Source organism: Stigmatopora nigra, chromosome 17, assembly GCF_051989575.1.
Source record: "Stigmatopora nigra isolate UIUO_SnigA chromosome 17, RoL_Snig_1.1, whole genome shotgun sequence".
Taxonomy (NCBI): domain Eukaryota; kingdom Metazoa; phylum Chordata; class Actinopteri; order Syngnathiformes; family Syngnathidae; genus Stigmatopora; species Stigmatopora nigra.
The window spans coordinates 9172501-9194919 of NC_135524.1; the positions used below are offsets into that span (position 1 = coordinate 9172501).

At 38.1% G+C, this 22419-nt stretch overlaps 1 protein-coding gene across 2 annotated transcripts in view; it reads left to right on the top strand.

The window, feature by feature from the left end:
- LOC144210936 (matrix metalloproteinase-17-like) overlaps positions 1-22419 on the top strand; it is a 70149-nt gene that overhangs the window by 123 nt on the left and 47607 nt on the right. Inside the window, exons 1-2 of one of the 2 annotated variants that reach the window (XM_077737905.1) lie at positions 1-43; positions 152-319. The exon at positions 1-43 is cut by the window's left edge and continues 123 nt beyond it. In XM_077737905.1, coding sequence (XP_077594031.1) covers positions 224-319 — 96 coding nt within the window. In that variant the 5' untranslated portion in view covers positions 1-43; positions 152-223. Of the gene's footprint in view, positions 320-22419 lie in introns of both variants that reach the window. The other variant, XM_077737904.1, reaches the window with a different exon arrangement.

Below are 22419 nucleotides of genomic sequence, written 5' to 3' on the forward strand. Positions count from 1 at the left end.
TTGGCAACCTTTTAATGCCCTTTTTCGGGGACTCATCAGCGAGGTAGACGTTTTCTATTCTTTAGAAGGGACTTTTCCAAATGATCTTTTCAAATTGACCCTGATATTTTTTCTCTCCTTTTTCTGGACGATGCTACCCGGGTTGCTATAGTTTCATCCCGATTTTAAGGGCGTGATCCCCACTTCCTTTACCAAGCGAACGGGGAGGAATATACGTGCGGAGATGCTGTTTCTGGTGCGTATTCTGTGGCTTCTTTGGCTCCTGCTGCCTCGGAACCGAGCGGCTCCCCCGCAAACCGAGAGGGAGGACACAGGGGTGGTAAGTTAGACTAATTCAACTTTTATCCCCCCCTGGTTGAAGCGATCGAAAAAAATAAGATTCATCACCCCGGATTGGTCGCCACTGAACTGCAGGGTGCAGACTATCATTTTCTCGTTCAACAAAAACATTCATTTCTATGTTGACGACTGTCTTCAAATACTCGTTTTTCAGTGTCATTATCGGTGCTCGATGTTTTTAATAAGATTGGGATTTTTACTCCGATTTGATATGGATCCCGAGGTTTTCAATGGTAGTCAATGAGTTGTCAATCACCTTTTAGTGAAATGATGCCAGCGATAAAAGAATGGTCGCAGGGAGGTTTGTTGAGCGTTCCCGAGAGCTCCTTTGGTCGATAATAAGAGGAGCTCACTGTTAGCCCACCAGTCACGAGAGATTATTACTTCAAGGCTTTTTCACTTATGCAAATTGAAAAAGTGTGCTTCCCGTTTTGACTGCTGGGGAGGCTAAACGTCAATTGGATGACTGATCCGCTACATTAAATCATATTAAGTCTTCAAAACTGGTAAATACACAAGTATCATGCAAGTGCTTAGAATACAGAATAGAACACTTAAGACCCCTTCTACAAAAACAAGAATTCCTTAATTTACTGTTTTTTCAGGCATATAAAATGCACCCTTAAGATTGCATTAAAATCGTTGAATTTTACAATTTCTTACGTATAAGCCGCACCCAGAATCACAATTTTCACCTCCATATTTATGGTTTTAATAGCGCAATGTGTTACTTTGAAGCAAAAATCATCGCACGTGGTATTTCTGAGCGACTGTGTGAATCAAAAGCACATTATTAGGGTCAATATCATAAGGAAGTTAGTAACATTATTAGGGTTAATATCATAAGGAAGTTAGTAACATTATTAGGGTCAATATCATAAGGAAGTTAGTAATTCATCCAGTAGTTGCAGATGCCACCCGAGTGTACAAAATCTTCCATCATATAGCTCCTCCTCCAGTGCGAGATTATGTACAAAAAAAAAATCCAACGCGTGAACAAGGGCTGGCTCTACAGGTGACTGTGTAGTTCCCATCAAAAGATTCTCGCGTATGATTATCAATTTTCTCCTCCATATTCATGGTTTTAATAGGGAGTGTAGATGTATTACTTTGAAGGGAAAATCTTAAGAAAAAAAAAATTGCACCTGTTATTTCTGAGATCCGATAAGAATCAAAAGCACATTATTAGAGTCAATACCACAAGTTAGTCATTCATCCAGTAAGGGTTGTTTTCTTACTGCAAATTAGAAAATAACCAACCACTGTAAATGTTAATTTGCCAACATCTACTGGTGAAAAAGAGTATAGCAACGGTGCAAAGTCTTGTGCGCATATAAGCCGTACCCTTGATTCAATCATCATTTTTTTGGTTACAAATGCGACTTATATGCGAGAAAATACGGTACCTCATTCGCGGCCACTGACTTCTGCCTTCCCAGTTAAAATGCCTGATAATGAAGCCAACAAAGGCTCTATGTAGCTATATTAGCCCTATTTAAAATGACTAAGATGGCTACAAATACATCATTCATGATTAAATGTTTATTTTTCCTTCAGTACATTCTATAGAGAACGACATAGCTTGACTGCTCTGTTGTACAATGCCGCCTCAAGTTTATCTTCATTACAATATTTAGGAATTATATTTTGTTGCTTTGATGAAAGGAGATGAATGCAATAAAGAAATCAAATTTTAGTTTTCAATTTTATTTTGAGGATTCGACAAAACCATAACAAAAATAAACGTACACGTTCACCATCTGTGAACAGTTAACCACGCGTTATTATATCCCAGTTTGCAACTAAACTTGCAGTTTGGAGACGCAATCCACTTAAATTTATGTTTGTGCTCCTCTGATTCCTCAAGAAATAATGCATTCACATTCTCTTTCCCAACTGGGTACTTGACTGTGAATGTAGAAAACCTTACCTGGAAATGTCTTTCCACATTACTCATTTGTTATTTAACAAATGATCACCACAAAACGAACATTCAAGGAATCATTTGCCAATTGCAATGAATGCAAAGGAATCAGTCCAAGAAACGTTGAATCTTCATTTTTTTCCGTTATTTTTCTCTTTTTCCTTTGGGATGCATGGTCCATTACACGATCGCCGATTTGTTTACAACAGGCACCTGCCTAGCATCCACCTTGCTGATAGAAACGTGTGTTGCAGGCTATGATGCAATTTTTTTGCTGACAGAAATGTTGCAATTTAACATTCTACAGATTCTTTTTGCATTGTAAAACACTAAAATGTCTGTGTAATTTTTGTCCTCCTATAGAAGCCATATTAAAACAAAAATACAACGATATCCATACAGAAACTTTGGCCCAAATTCAGTACTACAGAGAACAGCTTACTGTATTTTCTGGACTATTCTATATGTTAGTTTTTAATAGTTTGGCCAGGGTTGCAAATTATTTTTTAAGTTTTTTACTCAAATGGATATTATACCACCTAGACCTGGGTGATACGGCAAAAAATGTTATCTTGATAGTTTAAAAAATTAATCAGCATATCCACATTATCACGATAAACTATCACATATTTTGTCTTTCAAATCTGAAACTTCAAATTACTCAGACAGGGTAAATAAATTATTTCCCCTCGTAATTCAATTACTTACTACATTACAGTGTTCCCTCGCTTATGGCTTAATGGGGACCGGGACCACCCGCGATGAGTGTACCTTTAAAAAAGAATAATAAAATATATAATAACTTCAAAATCCTTTCACTATGAAAAACAATGATTATTAAAACAGAAATTTATTTTTGTACATTTGCCTTCATACCAAAAGTTGATGTGCAATATGAAATATATAAAATAATTAACTGAAGATTTCATCACCAATGGCAAGCAGACAATTGTTCAGCCTCACAAACTGAAACAATGTAAATTCACCTAATGTGGGTATTAAAAAAAATATAATAAAAAAGTTGATTGGACTTCACCCATTTTAATCCAAGTTAAAAAGAGATCTTTGCAATGTTTTCATAACATTTGCATAAAATGAGGAAACTCCTTGATATCAAGTAAGCAAAGAAATATACACTGCCATCAAATGAGGAGAGGAGAGTGAGCTAAAATGGGTTAAGGACAATTTCAAGAAGGCTGTTGCTTGTCCGCAGTCAGTCAAAAGGCATTAAATTAAAAAAAGCAATCCCTTCTGTGTCTCCATTTTCTGAGTCGCTTATCCTCACAAGGTTGCTGGAGCCTATCCCAGCTGACTTCAGGCACGAAGCTATAGTTAAACCAAAAATCTTTGAATGTTACCAATTACTTTAACGTATATTATGTTTATTCTTGGTTTCTCATCAGTTAAACATCTGCTTTTATACTCCAGTGTGACTTATATAATTTTTTCCTTTCATTGTACATTGTTTGGTGCAAACTTAATGTCTGAAAAATACCCTAAATCTTTCGAAATGGATTTAAATTAAAGCCATGATGACGTGACTCATTCTGGTCCACGATTATGGACAATTTTTGGTCAAATTTGGCGATTTGTATGAATTTGAATACTTCAACTGTACAGGTTCCGTTGTTGTGCTTGAGCCTGAGTTTTTGTCAGTTGTTCTTCTCCCAGCTCGATAACCACATTTCCCAGAATGCGCTGGCAAAAATTTCAGTTCATTACTAATAGTGATGCCCTGCGATTGGCTGGCCACCATTTCAGGGTGTCCTCTGTCTGGTGCCCGTAGTTAGCTGGAATATGCTCTAGCACCCCCCGTAACCCTTGCGAGGTTAAGTGGCACGGAAAATAAATTAATTCAATTTAACAGTGTCAACCAACATGGTGTGGATCTTGATGAGTTGATTAAATGTTGTCACTTTTGACCATTAAGAAGAGACAATACATTGCCATAAGTTTCGCATTATTTGATAAGAGGACAAGAGGTCGTGCATTGGTGTCATGCCAGCCTATCAACTTAATATGAGAAGCATTTAATCTCAAAATCATTTATTGATCTTTTGCTAAAATAATTCCTTTGCTTGGATTACTCCTTTAATGTTTGCGCACCCACGCTGTGTCCATAATAACCACGCGCCACACACTTCACAGCACACATCAGTGGTATTATTGCTTTGTTCCTATTCCACTATGATATACTGTGTCATTGCACTGCGTCGATGTGCAGTTTCAGCACTTGAGTCATAACATCTAAAACACAATACGCTTTTGCTTTGTGCTCATCGGGTTATTTTCGCCTAGAGGACACCCCCCACTCTCTCTCGCTGAAGTATACAGTAACTGATGAGCTTCCCAAAGGATCTGTAGACCTAAAAGAGCAGAGCTTCATTATGGACACGCAAAAATGACAACCACTTCGAGTGAGATGAAACTATATGCGGCCCCTTGAAGGGAAAATATTTAAACACTGTGTATACATATATACACATACACATATACATATACATATATATATATATATATATATATATATATATATATATATATATATATATATATATATATATATATATATATATATATATATATATATATATATATATATATATATATATATATATATATATATATATATATATATATATATATATATATATATATATATATATATATATATATATATATATATATATATATATATATATATATATATATAATATAGTCTTAAGTAATCAATTAATATATGCATCAATTCCTTCGATTAACAACAACTTGTTAATGTTGGCAATCGGCCCATTGGACTAGTGGTTAGGTTAACAGTTCAGGGGTTGAAGGTTCGATCACAGGTCAGTCCTCACTGTGTGGAGTTTGCATGTTCTCCCCAGGCTTGTGGGGGTTTTCTCTGGGTATGCCATTTTCCTCCCACAAATCCCAAAAACATGCATGGTAGACTGGTTGTTTAAATTGCCCCCTTGGTATGAGTGTGAGCGTGAGTCACCAATTCAGGGTGTCATTGACCTGGTGCCCATAGTTGGCTCAGATAGGCTCCAGCGCCCCCGTCTCCCCCATCCAAAAAACATGTAGAGACAAAAGAATAAATGATTTATCCTGCTCGGGCAAAAATGTACAGTATTCTGTGGGCTTCAGATCATTATGTACAATCCAACCAATACGAGCTTACTTTTGCCATCAATGCCATATGATGCGTTCATTTAAAATAACTTACAATTAAGTTTTTGTGAATCCAATTATAACTTCAGATTTTCATGATTGACTTGAAAAAATTGCATGAATACATTTCCTTAATATGATGAAAAGAATTACTATCTGCTACTCCTTACAATTATATCTTATTTTATGCCATTAATAAAATACTATTCTTTACAAGGTTAGTTAGTTGAATATAACTATTATGTTTTACTGTTGGAAGTATATTAAGTCACACTTGCCCATATTATGTCAAACTCTGATCATTCTTTCTTTTAACACATTGAAGGGTAGATCAGTCAATCTCATCTCATCTCATATTCTGAACCGCTTTGGGGGTGCTGCAGCCTATCCCAAGCTGACTCCAGGCCAAAGGCGGGGGACACCCTGAATCGGTGGACAGTCGATCGCAGAGATCAGTCAATATAAATATATAAACACAACAATTGGAGATAAATAAAGATAGTATTGATTTACTCAAATGACCTTCGTATTAAGATTTTCAATGTCAAAATACTGTAATCTGTGCCATTTTAGTCTGTATTTTTATCACCTACTTGTAGTCCTCCGTCACTCAGCCAGCAATGTTTCAATTGTAGTAGAAAGTGTGCAAAATCGAAGATACTCTTTAATAATTTAGTTGTTTCCGAATGGTATAGCAGAGGAATAATTTACTTTTTCTTAACTAGATTTTGACCAGCCTGCGTTCCAGTGATGTCTTCACCCTGAAATGTTGTGCATACAGCATATATAAATAAAAAGTAGATTAAATATTGTTTTTATTTTATTCTTTACCAGTTCCAATGATTCTACCTACGGCTCCTTGCGTAGGAGTCTTTTTTATAGCATCCACCAGACCATCATGGTCTGTCTGATTACACCCAAAGGCCTGAGGATAGAGAACGGCTCAGCAAGAAAATTGGATGCGTTGAAACTCCAGGAGAAGTATCAAGGAGGGATTGGTGTGCTGAAATAACAAATGGTCAAGTAAAAATGCTATATGTAAAATGAAGAGGGAGAAAAAGCTCTAGCTTAAAAGTGTTGAATACAGACTTGTTTTTTTATACATTAAAAGGTTCATCTCAGTATACAAAACAGATAACTTGCAGATTTCCTGATTCCCTGCACATCTGATTTTACATTCTCAGTAAAATCTCATTAGGATACTTTTAGCTCGTCTGTCCCAATTACGTCTAACGTGTTGACCTTGAAACCGAAATGCACCAGAGGACACATATATTAGGGGCAAGCAGATTATTTCAGGCCCAAAAGAACTTGGATCGGGTAAATTTTTGCTCAAATATTGTAGCGTGAGGTATGTCAGACACTGCGATGTTCTTCTTAGCCTGAAGTTTGTTGGTTGGTCGAGGCGTTATTTGCCAGTATGTTGTGGTGAAGCAGTCACAATTGTACTGAAAACAAACACTTCTTACGATCCACCAAACAAAGAAAGCTCAACAGATTTTATTTGAAGAAATCCTGGATGTTAATCTGGTAATGCAGGGAAAACTCAAGGAGTGTGTAGAAGGTGTGAAATATGGTGTCTCTTGTAACACCAGACCTAGATCTTATTGTAAAACTACATTCTCATATTAATTGAGGAATGGAAATCACAAATCAATAATTAAATCTTTACCATTCGAATTTATTTTAGTTATGAAGTCCACCATACAAATTATTTTACTAATTGAATTAAAAAGGGTCCTTGTAGTAAAGTGGGAGAAAAAGGGACTTCATCACTAATTAGGAACAAATCCTTAATCATTTTAGACAAAAATATATATCTGAAAAGTGAGACATAATCTGCTATCTGCAAAGTACCGAAGCTTTACTGTACCTTTTACATTTGAGATGAGAATAGTAATAATAAATAAAATACCAAAAAGGGGAAAATCAAGCTGAATAGGCATCTGTTAATGTTACATACCAATGGGTTTGTTTGGATAATTATTGTCCTAAAAACAAAACATAAGATGATGGGTGTCAGAGTGAAAACAATAGGACATGTGTCTCACTTGAGCATATTATAGTCTGAAACACACAATATCCGTCAATGAAGCATTTGGAGTTTGCTCATTATTTGTCGAAATGGAATCGATGCCTTGTCAGTAAAGCTGTATTTTTGGGGCATGTTAAATGAGGGCTTTTACCCTAAAAGCACGATTATGAACGAAACGAGAAAGGGGCAGCCATACAATCTAAAAATGCTGATAAAACCTCTTTCAAATAAAGTAGGTCAGTTCTGTAAAATGAAAAGACCTCTTTGCAACATCTGGCAAACTATTATTTCACTTCTACAAATGATTTCTTTGTGAGGACATAGGTAGGTTTGAAACAGTGTTTTCTTCACAGTTTCACATTGAGCACTGAGCAGTGAAGCAGAATAATTTATATACATCTGATTAGCCTGCGGCCGGTTTGTTCATGTAATTTAATCTACACAGTTTTGCCATGAATGACAGATGAGTTTTTGCCCATTAATTGTTTTCAAATTTAGACGTGTTATGGAAGTCTGGAGAGAAAATAAGTCATATTTGACTCATTGGATCGTAATCAAGTTTATAGCAAATGTGGATAGAATTCAGATTAGAATTATTTAGCTGACAAAGCAACTACAGCGAAAGTAAAAGCGAAGGCAATACCCGTCTATGCGAGTCTGCTGTTGTAATTCAAATTACCACCCCCAGGGGAAAGCTAAGATCTTATTCATTTATTCATCCACTACCTGGACAGTTTATACTCACAAGGGTCACAGGAGTGCTGGAGCCTATGTTAACAAACTTAAGGCAGTAGACAAGGGACACAATCTATTGGTTGCCAGCCAATCGGAGGGCGCTAGGAGACAAACACCATTGACAGGTAAACATGCAGATGCCACCTGAGTGTACAAAATCTTCCATCACATAGCTCCTCCCCCACTGCGAGATTATGTACAAAAAAATTCTAACGCATGAGCAAGGGCTGGCTCTAGAGGTAAATGTGTAGTTCCCGTCAAAAATTTCTCGCATATGATTCTCAATTTTCACCTTTATATTTATGGTTTTAATAGGTAGTGTAGATGTATTACTTTTAAGGGAAAATCTTAAGAAAAACCATCGCACCTAGTATTTCTGAGATACTATAAGAATCAAAAGCACATTATTAGAGTGAATACCGCAAATTAGTCATTCATCCAGTAATGGTTGTTTTCTTATTGCAAAACAGAAAATAACCAACAAATAGTAAATGATAATTTGCTGACATCTACTGGTGAAAGAGAGTATAGTACACTGTACAACACTAAGTCTTGTGCGCATATAAGCCGTACCCTTGATTCAGTCATCATTTTTTGTTTGTTACAAATACGGCTTATATAAGCGGAAATAAGGTACGTAGACAATAAACAATTGGGAGACTTTAGGTGTTTGTTTCTTAATGACAATAGATTTAGTGTAAATGAACCAAGGCTTTTTGCTCAAGGGGTACCATATTTTTAAGTTGCATTTTTGTCATAGTGTGGCGTGCCTTGCGACTTTTACTTGAACTTGACTTATATACTACTTATGTTGCGTGTTTTAGGCTATATATACTTTTTCAAAATCACTTGCCAATTTTTTCTGCTGTTCCCAAATTTACTCTATTACTTTAATGCGTTGGTGGCTCCTTTTATTTTCTCACGGCCTGGGGGGAGTCGCCTTCGACAAGTAAAAATAAAAGTGAGGGTAGATGCAATGATGGCTAAAGACAGACACAGGAGATGGAAGCCGACGGCAAAAGAAACAAGACAGAAGCACAATTGTATTTATTTATTATTATTACTTTACCAACTTTTCTCATTTCACTTTCAACTAGTGATGAAAGCTCATTACCAGATTCTGAAACTTCTAATCTGAGCTGGTCAAAAATGAGTTGATTTTATGCCTCGGCAAGTCAACTACATACATATACAGGACTTACACAGTTTTAAAACTAGGCACTAGGACCCATACCTTTATTAATTACATGTGAAAGTCACCTGTACAATTATGTTTAAAAGACCATAGGTGTATCTTTTTACAGAAAATAAATGTATAGACGTTGGAGGACATTGTTAAGATTTTAGGGCTCATCTGCATGCCTATAAGAAGAACCTATAGTCGCTTATTGTGTTATGAAGAACATTCAGGTAATTTAAATATCTGACCATACAGAGCAGCCTTATTGAAAATGTCTTTAACCCACTCAACCTACACAAGCGACTAAAGATGTAAATTAGCCTTTGGCTACAATCTCACATATTTACATACAGTGGGGCAAATAAGTATTTAGTCAACCACCAATTGTGCAAGTTATCCTACTTGAAAAGATTAGAGAGGCCTGTAATTGTCAACATGGAAAAACCTCAACCATGAGAGACCGAATGTGGGAAAGAAAAAACAGAAAATCACATTATTTTATTTTTTTAAGGATTTATTTGCAAATTATGGTGGAAAACAATTATTTGGTCAATACCAAAAGTTAATCTCAATACTTTGTTATGTACCCTTTGTTGCAATTACAGAGGCCAAACATTTTCTGTAACTCTTCACAAACTTTTCACACTGTGCTGGAATTTTGGCCCATTCCTCCATGCAGATCTCCTTTAGACCAGTGATGGTTTGGGGCTGTCGTTGGGGAATGGACTTTTTACTCCCTCCACAAATTCTCTATAGGGTTGAGATCTGGAGACTGGGTAGGCCACACCAGAACCTTGAAATACTTCTAATGAAGCCACTCCTTTGTTGCCCTTGCTGTGTGTTTGGGATCATTGTCAAGCTGAAAGACCCAGCCACGTTTCATCATCAATGTCCTTGATGATGGAAAGAGATTTTCACTCAAAATCTCTCGATACATGGCCCCATTCATTCTTTCCTTTACACAGATCAGTCGTCCTGGTCCCTTTGCCGAAAAACAGCTCCAAAGCATGATGTTTCCACCCCCATGTGGGTATATGGTGTTCCTCGGATGCAATTCACTATCCTTTCTCCTCCAAACACCAGAACCTGTGTTTCTACCAAATAGTTTTATTTTGGTTTCATCTGACCATAACATATTATTCCAGTCCTCATCTGGATCATCCAAATGCCCTCTAGCGAACAGCAGATTGGCCTGGATGTGTACTGGCTTCAGCAGGGGGACACGTCTGGCAGTGCAGGATTTGACTCCCTGGTGGCGCATTGTGTTACTGATAGTAGCCTTTGTTACTGTGGTCCCAGCTCTATGTAGGTCATTCACTAGGTCCCCCGTATGGTTCTGGGATTTTTGCTCACCGTTCTTCCGTAATTTTGACGCTATGGGGTGAGATTTTGAATGGAGCCCTAGATCAAGGGAGATTATCATTATTCTTTTATGTCTTCCATTTTCTAATAATTGCTCCCACAGTTGATTTCTTTACACCAAGCGTTTTACCTATTGCAGATTCAGTCTTCCCAGCCTGGTGCTGGTCTACAATTGTGTCTCTGGTGTCCTTTGACAGCTCTTTGGTTTTGGCCATCGTGGAGCTTGGAGTGTCAGAAACTGATCTTGTGGACAGGAATCTTTTATACCGATAATGAGTTAAAACAGATGCTAGTAATACAGTTAACGAGTGGAGACCTCGTTAGACCTCACTAGAAGAAACTAGACCTATTTGAAAGCCAGAGATCTTGCTTGTTTGTAGGTAACCAAATACTTATTTTCCAATCTAATTTGGAAATAATGTGATTTTCACGTTTTTTTTTTGTCTACATTCTGTTTCTCATGGTTGAGGTTTACCCATGTTGACAATTATAGGCCTCTCTAACCTTTTCAAGTTGGAAAACTTGCACAATTGGTGGTTTACTAAATGCTTATTTGCCCCAATGTATATATGTACATTAATATGTGCTGTCCCTGATAAAATAAATCAAACTCAAACTCTTTTGAGGTCAGCCTGAACTATTTTCCTTACTTGATATCAAGATGCTTTCCCATTTTATGTAAATGTACTGAAAATGTGGCCCTACATCTAAAACTTGTCATCTTGGGTTAAAATGGGTTAAGTTCAACCACCTTTTTTATATTTGTAAATGGCCATATGTGAGGTAAATTTACTCAGTTTCTATTTGAAAATAGTCTGCTTGCCAATGGCTTTTTTTGCACAAACGCTTTTGGTTTGAAGGCAAATTTAGAAAAATAAAGATTCCTGTCAAAAATTCTCCAGCTTTTTATTCTTTACTTTCCATTGTGTAAGGATGGAGTGTTCTTATCTATTATTTTATGTATTGAATCTACCCTGCAAAACGCCTGGCCACCGATTCAGGGTGTTGTCCCCGGCCTCTCGCCTGAAGTCAGCTGGGATAGGCTTCAGCACCCCTCTAGTGAAGATAAGCACAAAAATGAATAAATGAATTGAATCAACAGATCATGACTGGGGCAGCCCGGTGGGGCAAGTGATTAGCGCGTCAACCTCACAGCTAAGGGGTCCTGGGTCCAAATCCAGGTCATATCCACCTGTTTGGAGTATGCATGTTCTTCCCAGGCCTTTGTGGGTTTCCTCCGGGTCCTCCAGTTTCATCCCAAACTCCAAAAACAATCATGGTTGGCTTATTGGACACTGAATTGGTCCTAGGTATGGGTGTGAATGTGCATGGTTGTACTTTGTCTCCTTGTGCCCTATGAACGGCTGGCCAGCAATTCAGGGTGTTCCCCGTCGGAGTCAGCTGTGATAAGCTCCAGCACTACCTGATGAGCAAAAAGTGGTTCAGAAAATGAGATGAGATCAGATGGGACCATGACATCGGATGACTAACCAACATTTTTCGATAATGCCAATGCACTTTATTAGGATTTGCTTAAACTGGACTGGATTTACAATTGAAGCTTCATCTAGATTGATGTAACTAAGATTGTGCATTGGGGCAAAATAATGATTAAAAAAATCATACATCAGAGCACTCCCAAACTGTCAGCAAAACCTGAAGTTTATGCATTTTTATTTTCAATTCATTTTGTGCACAATGATGAATGCTGTTTAGAAGGGACAGAGGGATTCTTTAAGTTGATGATCAAGACCCAATCTGTTGTTGTCAAGGTGAATATCTCAACATGATTTTTGTCCGTGCATGAATACTGTTTTCCATTGTATATTAATATTAAGCTTGCAGATGGTTTTATTGCAAGCAAGGGCTGATTTGAAAGGTTTAAGAAGAGTCATGGTCTACAAAATCATTCGTTGTATGGTTAAGCCTCGCCAGACCAAGAGGTAGCGAAACGGTACGTTCAAGAAGAGTTCCTTCACATAATTGAAGAGAATGGTTATCTTCCAGAGCATGGTTTTAACATGGATGAGACTGGCCTTTTATTGGAGGAGGATACCTTCTCAGACATTCCTATTCAAAGATGAACTAGAAGGGTCACCACGCCGAAAGGGGGCTGCTTTCCTTCAAGGTCTGCACTGTGCAGGAGGACTTGGACTAAAATTGCCATTAACTTGTTTTTTGGAATAATATCAATTGGAGAACTATTTTATGTTAGTGCAGTATTTTGTATGGTAGTAATATTAAGAATCGGCTGGGAAATTTACCTACCTCATTTTAATTTCCCATGCCATTAATTGACTTATTTCCTATTGTGACAAGCTGAGCATTTATACTAGTGAGCTGGGGTTTGCCTCACAACACCCTTTTCCTTCAGTCAAAAAAATGCCAAATGCCAAGTTTGATCTTTGACCCCAATTCCCTAGCTTCTGCCCAATCGCAAGACAAGCAAACTCCCTCGGCGTCTCATTCTGTCCGATTTAACTCTCGGTTCTTCACCCTTGAAGTCAGACGTTTGTTCTCCTACTATGTGGCTCTCTGTGGCAGGTGTGCTTGAAGGCTGTTAGCGAATCAGTTAATACCCTGGGAGGGTGTTGTTTTGTGGCAGTACATTTATTGCTGTAGTTCCACTCAAGCTTTCCGCTTCTTTCTCTTCTAATAAAATAGCATATATCTTGTTGCCTTTCCTCTTCCTGCAGGTATAATGTGCGCACGCTCTCTCATACACACGTACCAAATCCTTTTTTCGTTCTTGCTACTCATCTTTGTCGGATAACCCTTCACCAATGTCACGATGGCTTCTCCTCACCTACCAGTTCATGTTCTTTTTAGAGCCTGCAGCTGTTTGGGACCCCAAATATTTTTTTCTGTTTGTCTGATTTTGATGGCTTTTTTAAAGTAAAGCTTTTCTAGGGCAGATGATAAAAGTTTTGGCACGCCTCAGGTTATAGCTATGTGAAGACAAACGAGTAAAGTTTCAAAGCCTGGCTGTGATTATAATAGTGTTTTTTGTTCTAGCATTGTCTGTTTAGGTTTACACGTGATCTCGGCGCCTATTTTCTCTTCTTTCTCATCGTCTGAATCTGAATTAAATCTCTTCTGCATATAACTCAGGTGAATGAACCATTGCACGATTATTATTGGCTTATGGCTATAATTAGAAAACCCACTCAGAAAACAAATCTATTTTAATTGTTTTCCACTGTTTCTATCACCATTAGCCAAGATCATGCTGCAAACATAAGTTAATGCATTCATTAATTCATTCATTTATTTTCCGAACCACTTTATCCTCACTCGGGTTTGCGCGCGTGCTGCAGCCTATCCCAGGCCGACGAACTAACCTTTCATCCACCGGGCCGCCCCAGTTAGTCCATAATACACTCATACATCTACTTACGAATGCCTCTAATGGAATTTTCAGATTACGAAATACAAAAAGACGTGATGTACTGATGCAGCTAAATTGTGAAGGATGACAGTACTACAATTATTTTACTAAGTTTTCAATGCAAGTCTGAGAAGTATTTAGGCCAGCAGAGAAGGCTTCCACATGACACCATTGAGTGACCCCAACCACTACACGTGTTTCCACAAAATTGAATTGTTAAGCCATTGATGAGCCACCCCACAATTATTCTGTTGTCGTTGCAAAAATACACAACTACAAAGCAAAGACAGAAGGGAAGACATGCTTTGTGTTGGTCATCTACAAAGCAAAGACAGAAGGGAAGACATGCTTTGTGTTGGTCATTTTAGGGCATGCAAGCCTTTCTTGTACAGTAAGTAAAATATTTTGCAGCATGAGGACAGGATTTTTCCAGTAGCATTTAAAGCTCCTGAAATGCTAATGCGGAAGTATTCTGAATTTCAACACACATGGGGCAATCCATCATGAATTGAACCGTCATTTGCAGGACTTGGACAAACACCCCAGAATTTTACTGCCGCTGTTTAATGTACCACAAGACATCAAATATATCATGAAAGCTCAGCAAATCATGTTGAGTCTTCAATTCAGTGGAGCATCTAAACATTAACACAAGGAAGGCACTCAGACAGATACCAGTGCCTCTTGTCCAACTGAGCAGGACACCATATCAGTTGTTGCAGTTACGCTGTTCACATTTTTAGAGCTACAACGATTAATCACCTAAATTGAATGATCCAATTAGAAGAAAGCTTTGAATTCAATTTTGCTGCTTTGATTAATTGTTTAATTAGAGTGGCATTGTAATGGTATTTAGTTTGAATCAATTGGGAGAGGGCGGCCCAGCAACTCGCATGGTTAGAACGTCTGCATCACAACTCGGGTCCTGGGACAAATCCAGGTCGTTCCACCTGTGTGGAGTTTGCATTCCTCTGGTCCTGTGTGGGTTTTCTTTAGGTACTACGGTTTCGTCCCACATTCAAAAAAAAACATGCATGGTAGGCTGGTTGGACACTCTAATTTACCCGAAGGTCCCTGGCCCAAAATTAGCTGGGATAGGCTCCAGCACCCCATGTCCCAAGTGAGGATAAATCAGGGAGAAGGCAGCCCGGTAATGGAGTGATTAGCACGTTGTGCTCACAGTTGTGGGATCGAGGGTTCAATCCCCGGTCTGGACCTTGCTGTGCGGAATTGTTTAGTTCTCCCTGGGCTTGCACGGGTTTTCTCCGGGTCATCTGTTTTTTCTCTCAGATCCCAAAAACATGCAGTGTAGGCTGGCAGAACACTAAATTGCCCTTAGGTATGAGTGTGAATGGTTATCCCTCTCCTTGTCCCTTTCAATAGGCTTGCCAGCAATTCAGGTTGTCCCCTGCCTGGTGCCTGAAAAAAGCTGCAATTGGCTCCTTCTGTGAGGATAAGCGATAGAGAAAACGAATGAATGAATTGGGAGAATTACTTCCCTCTTTATTCAAATAAAGTTTTACCTAAAAAAGAGAATATGAAATATGATGATTTTAAAAACTATTTTTTGTTCTCTTGTGCAATGAAGATAAGACAATTCCCTCCTTACACAAAGAAAAGTACGGAATAAAAACTGCAGACATTTTGACTGGCATCTTCTCATCTCATCTGATTTTATGAACCGCTTTATCCTCATTAAGATTGCAGGGGCTGCTGGAGCCAATCCCAGCTGTCTTCAGGCCAGAGACACCCTGAATCGATGACCAGCCGCTGGGCACAAGGAGACTGACGACCATGTACACTCACACCCATACCTAGGGTCAATTAAGATTGTCCAATCAGCCTACCATACCTTTTTTTTAATGTAGTAGGAAACCGAAGTACCCAGAGGAAACCCGGAGAACCTAGTAGGCCTGGGGAGAACACGCAAATTCCACACAGGTGGACCGACCTGGACTGACGAAAGCTCAAACTACAGTGCTCGCATCGACAATCTATTCCAAATCACCACGTAACTCGTCTATGTATGGAATTATTTTGCCACACTGATTCTCCTCGCTGTTATATTCTGTTCAATCCATGGTTTCAGTCCAATTTACAAGCATTCACACCCGCATTCTGTTGCCATTTCACGTCAGGTATTTCCTCTGTATATCTCTAATGTACGTAGGTATTGCCTCGCTAACCCCAGATGGGAGATTTTGAATGAGTTTACCTTAATGCTTGGAATACACTAGTTTTAGGGTGAACGTCCAATGGATTGATGGCAACAAGTAGCATGTCAGTCTAGCGTTCAGTCATTCAAAAATTTGAATTTGGTACATAAACAAGGTGCACCGACCGACCGATTGAGCGCATCGACCGTTTTAGGGTTAGGGTGAAAATATGGTAGGTGTTTTGCAAAACTGATCTCGTTTCACCCATTTCGGCTCTAATTCGGATCGTGGTAGGCACTGCTAGCAGACGAAAACGTCTTTGTCGACTGCTAGTATATTGTCCGGCTTCCAGCATGATATGCACATGCACATTCCCATTGCAATCATTATTAAGGAGACTAATTGGTTGAGGTTGACAGTTATTCATTAACGATAAGGTCTTACTCTAAACTACAATATTGGGAATATTATATAGGTAATACAGTTTAATCAGTGCCAAAATTGAACAACTAAAGTTCATTGGTTAAGAAAAAGGGGAAAAATTGTTGGACTGAACAGAGAGTGGCTGGGTACAATTATTAATTCAATCTGAACAGCAGGATAAGATTTTTAGACCGCCTTGGCAGGAATTATGTTCATGTGACATGAAGTAAACTAGACGCTAGAGTAGAGGTGGGAAATACAGTCCTTGAGGGCCGCTATAGGTGCAGGTCTTTGCGCCAACCGATCCAACACAGACAGTTTAACCAATTAGATTTCTGCTGACACAAGATGCACCTCTGCAATCCACTGATTGTATCTCTAACATACCAAATTGGTGGAAAGGCTTCCTCTTACGGGTTGAAACAAACACCTGCACTTACTGTGGCCCTTTGTGGAATAGTTGCCCCACCCCTGACCTAGATGAATACATAAGCAGACGAACTGCTCGTCAAACTCAATTTCACATGTGAAAATTTCTTTGGGCCATTTTTTTTTTATTATCTCACTCTTAACACTCCTGCATATAAACAAAAACTTCACACATCAATTAGCAAGAGTTATAAACTTTAAATTCAACATTGCTTTCTAGTTTGAGTCCTATTTCTGCCAGTCTGAATTTTACAAAAGGGAGGGAAATTTAGCTCAGGAAGCAGCCTGGGTTGAATATCATCATTAACACACACACCAAGCCCCTTTGCCTGACCTCTGTGCACATATAAATAACATGTGTAATGCTAGTAAGACGGAATGTATTACTTCAGTTCTGTTGAAGTTGGGGCTGCTTAGCAAATACCCTTCCTCCTAACATCTGTGAAACAAATATATGTCTATTCATTCATACATTAAATTATGGAAATATATATATATATATATATATATATATATATATATATATATATATATATATATATATATATATATATATATATTTTTTTTTTTACTTACAAAATAAAAATAGAAAGCCCTCATAGACACACTTAAAGGATAAGGATTATTTCTAGCAACGGGTTGCATTTGAGAGAACTGTCCAAAAATCTCATGCAGCACTGTATTTATGTGTACGTGTGCGGTTCATGGGATAAAGGCAACAGCTGGGAGAGTGGGTAGGCGTTACTCAATCCTTGTGTTTGTGGATTTGGCACAGTGCCATACCACATTCCCACCCACTGAGAAAAACTTCAAAGACCACTTAGAGGCTTATTCCCTAAGAAGGGCCATTGAATCTTCTACCTCTTAAAATAAATTTTGGTTGAGAAGAGCAATGCCAAATTTAATCCGTCTAAACCATCAGTTTATTCATTTTTTATTTTAATTTTATTGGGGCTAAACTGTAACCAACTTTAAAAATTGAAAAGTTTTCAAGCACACCCATTCCACAATTCTATGAATGGGCCAAATAATTCATCATCAAGTACGTACTTTGGATTGTAAGTATGTACTTACATACGTACATTTAGAGCTTGGCGATACAATGATAACGATAATTATTGTGGAATAATTTTAAAAACTTTTGATAAAAATTCAGTTATTTTAAACTGTAATTTTACCACACGACTACCACATAGAGCAGGGGTGCTTGTGCAAGATGGATGCTAAATGTGTTTTTAGCATGTTAGGGTTAGGATTGAGGCTGGACAATAACACGGCCAAAATAAGCAATTATGAGATGAAACGACAACACCGACCTGACCGACTAAAAAAATCCAAGTGAATTCTCCCTGGCGTTTCATTTCTTGCTTTCTTTGTTTATTTTTTAAATGCCTCGTGCCTATGCAAAGAGCAGCCTTATTGAAAATGTCCTTAACACCACAGTGCTCATTTGAGAACAGCCTGTAATATTTTTTTACTTGATATCAAGATTTTCCCTTTTTATGTAAATGTTCTGAAAACGTCGCAAAAATCTAAATGAGTTAAGTTCATCCAACTTTTTTATTTATTTATTTATTTTGTAAATGGTCATATGTGAGGTAAATCTACTCTTCTTTTTGTGAGGATGAAAATAGTCTGCTTGCCAATGGTAATGTCTACAGTTGATTATTTTATTTATTTCATATTTCACAGCAACTTTTGGGTTGAAGGCAAATTTATAAAAAATAAAGATGCCTATGAAAATTTCTGTAGTTTTTATTCTTTACTTTTCAAAGTGTAAGGAAGGAGTTGCCTTATCTTCATTGCACAACAGAACCACAAAAACGCTTAAAATCACCATATTCCATATTCTCTTTTTTTATATAGTAAGATAACATAGTTGAGTAATTTATTACTATTAGACAGAAGTTTGAAGTTTCAAATTTGAAACAAAAAAGATGTGATAGTTATTGTGATAATTATCCACATATTGACAGATATTTTTGTTTTTATTGTGATAAAAAGTTTTGTCATATTGGCCAGCTCTAGATGGAATATTCATTCATTCACTTCCATCCCTCCCATGACAAATGGATAAGACGTCTATGGCCATGAATGGCAGCCGGTGCCTTGATTCTTTCTTATTTTGGCGCATTTCTGGGTCGCTTACTGTCGATCTTGGGACATACAGATCACTTTCCATTGCTTTTGGGTCACTAAACATAAACTGACCCAGGCATGTCCCTGAAAAAAATGGAAGTGACTCAAAATCAACAGACAATGACAAGTTATTTCCCTCAAATGAAGAACCAGTCACCTGTAAAAGACCCCAACACCGGGACGACTCGTATGAATCTTTTAAGAGCCTCTATCATAATAACCGAAGATAGCGACATGCACCACCGTGCTTATCCACAACCAGCTGGATTTCATACTCTGCAACCAATGCTGACTTATCTACAGACGGCATCACCTTGATGGTTGTGCATTTGGCTGCTCTACAAAGTGTTACACTCTAGTAACAGAAGCAGATCAGTGAATGGAAGGTCATCTGTCAAACATCACAACATAAAACAAGACACATATAGTAAACAGTTAACTGGAAGTCCGTCATCCACTGTCCAAAACGTGAGCCATCGCACTCACCTAGTCACACTATATGTATTGGGTCACCTTGCCATTCGTGTTTCTATTATCTTTGTACTTTCAATGAACACATCCTTTGCTCCCTATGTAATAGGATAGGCTGAACAATTGGCAGGCTCCATTAAGCAGACACCTCCAAGTCACCTAAGGTTGAAAGGTCACGAAAGAAAAGCCTTCCTCTCTCTTTTCATTCCTACTTCGTTCATCTCTCGTCGTCTCCTGCAGCGCCTCAGTTGACAGAGAGGAGCCATGTCTTGGCTCTCTGTAGAGCCAGCTGTCTCTAAACCAGGGATTAAATGATTCATTTACGAGCTGCATTTTAATCCTCTCTGTCACACACTTGCTCTGAGACACTGAGACACACGTGCACACATTTTTTTTTGTTGCTTCCCGTAGACTCGCAAAATTTAATTAGAGTGGGTGTATGTGTAATCAAAGAATGGAATAGCAGCTAAAGTGGAACCTCGGTGTGAAAGCGTGTACACCCAGTGACTTTACAGGAAGGCTGTTCCATTGTCGTTCCATTTTATGAAAGTACTTATCTAATGAGGAGTTTGACTGATGCCTACAGCAGGCAGGGGGTTGGCCATCTGCTTCTAGCATCAGGGCTTTCCAATAGAGCAGATGAATATAATCACCTATGAGGGAAGACCAATAAAATAACATCCTTAGCCAATTTATAAAATCGTGTCCCAATTTCTTTATTGGCTTTTACCATGTGTGTAACCTGTCGATGTCATTGGCCATTGCTTTCACCTATTGTTGCATCCTCCATGTTTCACAAATTATCCCCTGCCTCGTGTGTCACTTACCTTTTCTCTCTGTTTCCTTAACCCAGTGGTCTCAAACCGGTTCCACATAGGGCCGCAGTGGGTCCTGGTTTTTGTTCCAACCGATCCAGTGCCGACATTTTAACCAATCAGGTGTCTTTAAAATAAGTAGCACCTAAATCTAATTAACTGATTGCACTTGCAAAAGGTATCCTTGTTGAGTTGGAATGAAAACCTGCACCCACTGCGGCCCTTTGAGGACCGGTTTGAGACCACTGCCTTAACCCATATCTCTATATTTAAGTTGAGGCTCTCTTTACCATGAAACCAGGCGGCCTCATTCCCACAGATGATGAGCATCAGGTGATCCTTTTGAACCTTGAACCCTGGAACTTTCAGTTTATCTTTGAATAAAAATGTCCGGGAAGGCATCCTCTTCCCAAAAAAAAGTCCAGTCTCATCTATGTAAAAACCTTCTCTGGGAGATAACCATTGTCTTCAATTATGTGAACTCTTCGTTGATGTACCATTTCGCTGCCTCTTGGCTTTCCCTTACTCAGAAACACTTTGTAAACCATACCTCTTCTTAAGCTTTTTAAACTAGCCCTTACTTGTAATAAGACGTCATTATTCTTCGACGGTGAAATTTGACTTCTTCAACGCCAAAGAAGAAACGGTGCCGTGACTTCCACCATTTTTCATCTCCTGTCTTCCGCTTGTGAGTTTCAGCGTTAATATTGGCATTTTTTTTAATACTTATTATGAAAGAAGGTGAAGGATCACATTGTGCTTCCAAGCCTCTAGCTTTTTATTTTTTGGATCTGCTGCCTTTGTTTTTTGGTCTCTTTAATTAAACATTTTGAGTTACCACCACCGTGCATGAATTATTTAATTTTTTATTTCAAAATATGTGCACAATGTTGGTTTAAAATGTATAGCCATCAAATTCTTGTTTCGTTAATCAGTCATCATTACTGTTAAGGATCTTGTGCGTTTAAACACCCTTAATTAATGAAACACATTGCCAGATACAGAAAAACTATTTCAACTAAAGATTCTTTTTTCCTTTTACTTCCTAGTTATTCTTCAGTAAAGCTTTGAAGACAATCTCTTTTTGTCCTAATTTCCTTCAAAAACCGACTTATATTGAGGGCATGCCTGAGCTTTCCGCTTTAATCTCCTTCCTCATATATGTCTTCCCTCTGTTTGTTTGAACTCGTGTGACATAGATTATCTTTACGATGTACCAGTGTGTGTGGTTCTCCGACATCCAAAATCAGGGATATGTCAAGCCTTCGACCGCTCATTTAAGGAGGAAAGGGAAAAAATCTAAAAATACATTGAACAAAGGGGGGAAAAAAAGAACGGTGGCTCTTACTAACCACAGGAGGAAATCTAACTTTTATGTGGTCTTCACGGCCACATGCTTGCAGCCGCATTGGCTTTGCTCCACCTCAAGCCAATTTTGCTATAAATGAAGTCTGCTGAATCCAACTTTAGATTAAAGAAGGCTCTGCAGCCTTTTAGATTCGAGGTCTGGTTATGTAATGTTTAATGATTAAAGCACATGTAAAACACTCCACATTACACTAAAGCTTAGGGATGTCCCGATCATATATTTTTGCAGTCAGGAAACGAGTTGGGGGAAAAAAGTACAGTGTTCCCTCGCTACATCGCTGTTCAGCCACAAAAATACAAATATTACATTGAGACAACATATATTACAGTTTTTTTGTCATAACATGAATTTCACTCTCTCTACCCGTATTCTATATGGTGTACTGTATACAGGAGGGGGTTAAAAAATAAAATTAAAAAATAATAATTAAATTCAAATTAAGCATTTTTGAAGGGGCATCTCTACTTCGTGGAAATTCACTTATCG